The sequence below is a fragment of the Lycorma delicatula genome, chromosome 9, assembly GCF_047948215.1.
Source record: "Lycorma delicatula isolate Av1 chromosome 9, ASM4794821v1, whole genome shotgun sequence".
Lineage (NCBI taxonomy): Eukaryota > Metazoa > Arthropoda > Insecta > Hemiptera > Fulgoridae > Lycorma > Lycorma delicatula.
Window position 1 is genome coordinate 57,763,948 of NC_134463.1, and position 7,945 is coordinate 57,771,892.

A 7,945-nucleotide genomic window follows, 5' to 3' on the forward strand; every position below is an offset into this window, starting at 1 on the left:
AGCGTGGAATGTTAGAAGCTTAAAAAAGGTTGGTAGGCTAGAAAATTTAAAAAGGGAAATGGATAGGGTGAATGTGGATATAGTAGGAATTAGTGAGGTTAGGTGGGAAGAGGAAGGCGACTTTTGGTCAGGTGATTTTAGAGTAATTAACTCAGCGTCAAATAATGGGCAGGCAGGAGTAGGTTTCGTGATGAACAAGAAAATAGGGAGGAGAGTGGAGTATTTCAAAACGCATAGCGATAGAATCATTGTAATAAGGATAAAATCAAAACCTAAACCGACAACGATTGTTAACGTTTATATGCCTACAAGCGCCCATGATGATGATGAGGTAGAGTGTGTATACGAAGAGATTGATGAAGCAATTAAACACGTAAAAGGAGATGAAAATTTAATAATAGTTGGAGATTGGAATGCAAGCATTGGAAAAGGCAAGGAAGGAAATATAGTGGGTGAATACGGGCTGGGCAGAAGGAATGAAAGAGGGGACCGACTTATAGAGTTTTGCACGAAGTATAATTTAGTAATTGCCAACACCCAATTTAAAAATCATAATAGAAGAATATACACTTGGAAAAAGCCAGGCGATACTGCAAGGTATCAGATAGATTATATCATGGTTAAGCAAAGATTTAGAAATCAACTCGTTGACTGCAAAACTTACCCTGGAGCAGACATTGATAGCGACCATAATTTGGTGGTAATGAAATGTAGATTGGGGTTTAAAAACCTGAAGAAAAGTTGTCGGATGAATCGGTGGAATTTAGAGAAGCTTGAGGAAGAGGAGGTAAAGAAGATTTTTGAGGAGGACATCGCAAGAGGTCTGAGTAAAAAAGATAAGGTAGAAAATGTAGAAGAAGAATGGGAGAATGTTAAAAAGGAAATTCTTAAATCAGCAGAAGCAAACTTAGGCGGAATAAAGAGAACTGGTAGAAAACCTTGGGTTTCAGACGATATATTGCAGCTGATGGATGAACGTAGAAAATATAAGAATGCTAATGATGAAGAAAGTAAAAGGAACTATCGGCAATTAAGAAATGTTATAAATAGGAAGTGCAAACTGGCGAAAGAAGAGTGGATTAAAGAAAAGTGTTCAGAAGTGGAAAGAGAAATGAACATTGGTAAAATAGACGGAGCATACAGGAAAGTTAAGGAAAATTTTGGGGTACATAAATTAAAATCTAATAATGTGTTAAACAAAGATGGTACACCAATATATAATACGAAATGTAAAGTCGATAGATGGGTGGAATATATTGAAGAGTTATACGGAGGAAATAAATTAGAAAATGGTTTTATAGAGGAAGAAGAGGAAGTTGAGGAGGATGAAATGGGAGAAACAATACTGAGATCTGAATTTAAGAGAGCATTAAAAGATTTAAATGGCAGAAAGACTCCTGGAATAGACGGAATACCTGTAGAATTACTGCGCAGTGCAGGTGAGGAAGCGATTGATAGATTATACAAACTGGTGTGTAATATTTATGAAAAAGGGGAATTTCCGTCAGACTTCAAAAAAAGTGTTATAGTTATGATACCAAAGAAAGCAGGGGCAGATAAATGTGATGAATATAGAACAATTAGTTTAACTAGTCATGCATCAAAAATCTTAACTAGAATTTTATACAGAAGAATTGAGAGGAGAGTGGAAGAAGTGTTAGGAGAAGACCAATTTGGTTTCAGGAAAAGTATAGGGACAAGGGAAGCAATTTTAGGCCTCAAATTAATAGTAGAAGGAAGATTAAAGAAAAACAAACCAACATACTTGGCGTTTATAGACCTAGAAAAGGCTTTCGATAACGTAGATTGGAATAAAATGTTCAGCATTTTAAAAAAATTAGGGTTCAAATACAGAGATAGCAGAACAATTGCTAACATGTACAGGAACCAAACAGCAACAATAACAATTGAAGAACATAAGAAAGAAGCCCTAATAAGAAAGGGAGTCCGACAAGGATGTTCCCTATCTCTATTACTTTTTAATCTTTACATGGAACTAGCAGTTAATGATGTTAAAGAACAATTTAGATTCGGAGTAACAGTACAAGGTGAAAAGATAAAGATGCTATGATTTGCTGATGATATAGTAATTCTAGCCGAGAGTAAAAAGGATTTAAAAGAAACAATGAACGGCATAGATGAAGTCCTACGCAAGAACTATCGCATGAAAATAAACAAGAACAAAACAAAAGTAATGAAATGTAGTAGAAATAACAAAGATGGACCACTGAATGTGAAAAAAGGAGGAGAAAAGATTATGGAGATAGAAGAATTTTGTTATTTGGGAAGTAAAATTACTAAAGATGGACGAAGCAGGAGCGATATAAAATGCAGAATAGCACAAGCTAAACGAGCCTTCAGTAAGAAATATAATTTGTTTACATCAAAAATTAATTTAAATCTCAGGAAAAGATTTTTGAAAGTGTATGTTTGGAGTGTCGCTTTATATGGAAGTGAAACTTGGACAATCGGAGTATCTGAGAAGAAAAGATTAGAAGCTTTTGAAATGTGGTGCACAAATGAAGAGGTATTGCGGCAAATAGATGAAGAAAGAAGCATTTGGAAAAATATAGTTAAAAGAAGAGACAGACTTATAGGCCACATACTAAGGCATCCTGGAATAGTCGCTTTAATATTGGAAGGACAGGTAGAAGGGAAAAATTGTGTAGGCAGGCCACGTTTGGAGTATGTAAAACAAATTGTTGGGGATGTAGGATGTAGAGGGTGTACTGAAATGATACGACTAGCACTAGATAGGGAATCTTGGAGAGCTGCATCAAACTAGTCAAATGACTGAAGACAAAAAAAAAAAAATCTTTTTTACTCAGATTTCTGGCGATGTCCCCTCAAAAATCTTCTTTACCTCCTCTTCATCAAGCTTCTCTAAATTCCAACGATTCATCTGACACCTTTTCTTCAAGTTTTTAAACCTCAATCTACATTTCATTAACACTAAATTATGATCACTATCAATGTCTGCTCCAGGGTAAGTTTTGCAGTCGACGAGTTGATTTCTAAATCTTTGCTTAACCATGATATAATCTGTCTGATACCTTGCAGTATCGTCTGGCTTTTTCCATGTGTATATTCTTCTATTATGATTTTTAAATTGGGTGTTGGCAATTACTAAATTATACTTTGTGCAAAACTCTATAAGTCGGTCCCTTCTTTCATTCCTTTTGCCCAGCCTGTATTCACCCACTATATTTCCTTCCTTACCTTTTCCAATGCTTGCATTCCAACTATTATCAAATTTTCATCTCCTTTTATGTGTTTAATTGCTTCATCAATTTCTTCATATACACACTCTACCTCATCATCAACATGGGCACTTGTAGGCATATAGACGTTAACAATCGTTGTCGGTCTAGGTTTTGATTTTATCCTTATTACAATGATTCTATTGCTATGCATTTTGAAATACTCTACTCTATCCCCTACCTTCTTGTTCATTACGAAACCTACTCCTGCCTGCCCATTATTTGAAGCTGAGTTGATTATTCCAAAATCACCTGACCAAAAGTCGTTTTCCTCTTCCCACCGAACCTTGCTAATTCCTACAACATCTACATTTATCTTATCCATTTCCCTCTTTAAATCTTCTAACCTACCAACCTTTTTTAGACTTCTAACATTCCACGTTCAGACTCACAGCATGTTATTTTTTAATTTTCTGGTGACCCCTTCCTTAGTAGTCCCCACCCTGAGTTCTGAACGGGGGACTTGTTTACCTCTGGAATATTTTACCAAGGAAGATGCCTCCATCACTGCTATATGAAAATGAAGAGAGTTACATTTTCTTGGAAAAAAAAGCAGCTATAGTTTTCCATTGCTTTCAGCTGCACATTACGCAGAGGACTGAGTATTGTTGATATGGCCATTTAAGTCGTCCTGACCTATGCCCTTAACAACTACTGAAAGAGCTGTTGCCCTCTTTCAGGAATCATTCCTTAGTCTGGCTCTCAAAAGATACATCTCCGACATGGTTGCAACTTCGGTCCAGCTACTCTGTATCACTGAGCACTCTAGCCTCCTTACCAATGGCAAGGTCTCATGATTCATACAGGGAGTTCATAAGTGGATTAAAAAGATTAAATCTCACAGATTTTCACATAGCGGAATACTCATACTTTGAAAAATCACATTAATGATCAAATTCACAAGGACAGATAAATAAAAATTTGAGAAAGTTCTAAAATTTAGAGTGGGAGTATCAAGACTGTCCATTCCATTATTTATGATAAGCTAAATTACCGCAAATCATATTCAAGGTGGGCTGAGGCAATCGACTCAAAATTATTGACACCTGAATTCATATTTGTATATTCCTTAAATAAAGCTTGGCAAAAGATAATATGCATTGTTAGATTTCATATTAACTTAGAATGAAACTTTAATCCATCATTTTGAGCCGGAATCGCAATGTCAGAATATGGAATGGAACATCCAAGTTTGCCCATCAGGAAACAATTTAAAATCTACACATCAGCCAGTAAAGTGATATTTACATTGTTTTGGGACTATAACGGCCCAAATTATTGCAATTATTTGCAAGTACAACCTATAACCAACATTAAATATTATTCTGACATGCTAGAAAATAAAGTGAAACCTGCAATAAGGAAGAAATATACCAGTTCTCTCTCAAAAGGCGTAATTCTTGTCGCTTTTTTTTTTAATTCTTGTCGGGGGGTAATGCTCCCTCCATACCTCTTAACACAAAAGACGCTATTCAAAAGTTGGGTTGAGAGGTGTTGCTATACTCACCTCACAATCCTGAACTTGCACAATCAGCTGTGTTTTTAGTGTTTGGTCCTGTTAAATAATTTTTACAAGGCACTATGTTTGGCAATGATGCGCAAATCAAGAATGCATCAGGTACCAAGATGAACAATTCTTTACTACTTTTATAAACAGAAGAACAAGTGCCTAAATGTTATGCTGAAAAGTAGTCTTAATTTCACTGTATAATATGTGTATATGTATATAAAAAATAAACTGTAATATGTGTATATTTCACTGTATGTGTTGACTAAATCATTTTTCTACAGTCATTTGTTTCTAATTATTGAACTCTCATAATGTTGCACAATTAAACAACTCTGTACTTCTTACACAGTTTAAATGCTGCGTTAGTGTTACAGAAAAAACACAGCAAATAAAATTCTTAAAACTACTTTTTTCCATAATATGTCCATTCTTAGCATTACATTAAATATAAAACACATACATTAACAGAAAAAGAAACATGAATGAATTACTGAACCAAAAGGCGTAAAAACTTTAGTTAACAAAATGGTTCAAATTAAGTTTAAATATATTTTACTTTAAAAAAATATTTATATATATATATATATATATATATATATATATATATAAATCTTTCTCTCCACTAATGGTGTTTCTGTTAATTTCCTTTGTTAGTCCTACTTCTACACCTTTGTACAATAATCAATCATTAAAGACACAGCTTTATTTTCTCTATATTAAAAATTTTGGAGAAATGTTTTCTTAGACATGACTTTAATATCAAGAATACCAAATTGGCAAAAGAGGAGGGAAGGACTTAAGAATTACCCTACATATATTTTCTGATTTTTAACTAAAAGGGCTACGGCTGAAGAAAAAATTCCTCCCCATTCTGTAATACAGTACAAAACAATATAAAATTAAGCATAATAATGCGAGGAAAACATTTTCTCAGCATAGAAAATAATACATTTACAACCAATATGATCATTCAGATAGTTCCTGCTTCTTAGTTGATATATTCAGAAATATTTTGTGGTTTGTATATTTTTAATTTTCTAACAAACTTACAAAATTTTATTAATTAGAAATTTAATTTTATTAAATGAAAACTTACCCTAACAGTTTTCTTTAAAAAATGTTTAATGTAAATCAGAACAACAGCTATTTTTATACAAACAAAAAGTAATAAACTGATTTCATAAACATTAGAATTAATTTGTTATTAATTCATAATTTACCAACTGGTAGAGTTTTTCAAATTTTTTATTTTTCATTCAATTTTACCCGAATAAATTATTTTAAAATATATATATATTAAAAAAAAATCAAAATTTTCAACAAAATTCACATTACATACTTTTTGTCTTCAGTCATTTGACTGGTTTGATGCAGCTCTCCAAGATTTCCTATTAGTGCCAGTCGTTTCATTTTGGTATACTCCCTACATCCCTAACAATTTGATTTACGTATACCAAATGTTGCCTGCCTGCACAATTTTTCCCATCTACCTGTCCCTCCAATATCAAAATATTCCACGATGTTTTAAGATGTGCCTTATAAGTCTGTCTCTTCTTTTAGCTATATTTTTCCAAATGCTTCTTCTTCATCAATCTGCCGCAACACCTCTTCATTTATCACTTATGCACCCATCTGATTTTTAACATTCTCCTATAGCACACATTTCAAAAGCTTTTAATCTTTTCTTCCCAGGAACTGCAATCGTGTAAGTTTCACTTCCACATAAAGCTACGGTCCAAACATATATACTTTCAAAAATGCTCTCCTATTGTTTAAATTAATTTCTGATGTAAGAAAATTACATTTTTGACTGTAAACTCATTTCGTCTGTCCTCTTCACCATTTTAAATTACTCCCGCTTCCTCCATCTCTGGTAATTTTAATTCCCAAATAACAAAATTCTAGCATACTCTTTTCTTGTCCTACTTTTATATTCAGTGATACAGAACTTTATTTTTACTACATTACATTACTTTTGTTTTGTTCTTGTTTATTTTCAGTGGTAGTTCTTGCATAGGACTTCATTCTAGAATTACTAAATCATCAGCAAATCGCAGCATCTTTATCTTTCCACCTTGCACTGTTATTCCGGATTTAAACTGTTCTTTAGCATCACTAACTGCTAGTTCTAAGTAAAGATTAAAAAGGATAACATACTTTATCAATATAGTAACATAAAGTATATAAATTTTAATCCACTGGAGAAAATTAGGCCTGAATAAAAGTGCAATTAAATGAGCAAACAATCACATTAACCATTAGATTTAGCAAATAACATTTACGAAACCAGAAGATTAGATAACCAAACTGACAATTTGTCAGCATGGTTGACAACTTATTCTTGAAATTTTTTTTTTGTTTAAAAAAATTAATATCACTTAAAAATACTTTGAATAATATTACACAACAATCTTAGAATACTATAAATTAATATTTTGTTAGGTTAACATACACTAAGTAGTTAACTATCTCGAAGTAGTTATTAACTACATTCATTAACTGTCCCATTTTGATAGGCTTATTATTAAAGTAATAATAATCAATTCAGTATTTTTTCATTACCTGAACTAACCAGAAATACTAAAAGAATCAAATGAAAATAAAAGTCCATGACTGTAAGATGGCTTCATACTAGCACCCTACACTTAAATTTACATAAATTAAACATAAAATAATAAATAAATGGCTGTTAAGCTACATTGATGATTAGTATTAGAAAAGTAATATGATAAAAAAGCAACATACTGTAATTTAACTAATTTGATAACAATGTTCGACCACATACATATAGCAAAAAGAATGTTACTTCAGTGAATTGAACCAGCTGATTATTTTAACCGCCAAACAAAATCCAAAATTAACGATAAGTTATTCTTTGACGAGCGAGTACAATGAATCTGCCGCAAAGAATTTTGAACTACGACGGCTCGTATGGAGCCTGTAATCCAAACTGAAAACATGCAGTTTATTTTTCTCACGCATAAGCAAACTACATCTTGTAAATACAAATTATTACTTTATTTTAATGGATGGTATTATGGAATATTTGAAAATATTTTCTAATTCTGCTGTTTATACTTTATAAGTGATTAAGTATTTTGAGATAAAAAGAAATGTTATGGTACGTTTACAAATATTTTAAAAATGTAAGCGTATTCTATACAAATATTATAAT

The 7,945-nt window shown here is 32.4% G+C and overlaps 1 protein-coding gene across 1 annotated transcript in view; it reads right to left on the reverse strand.

The window, feature by feature from the left end:
• LOC142330477 (trypsin 3A1-like) overlaps window positions 1-7,575 on the reverse strand; it is a 34,245-nt gene extending 26,670 nt beyond the window's left edge. The window contains exon 1 of the mRNA XM_075375741.1: window positions 7,333-7,575. Within this exon, the coding sequence (XP_075231856.1) occupies window positions 7,333-7,381 (49 nt within the window). The 5' untranslated portion in view covers window positions 7,382-7,575. The remainder of the gene's footprint in view (window positions 1-7,332) is intronic.
• Window positions 7,576-7,945: the final 370 nt, after the last annotated feature.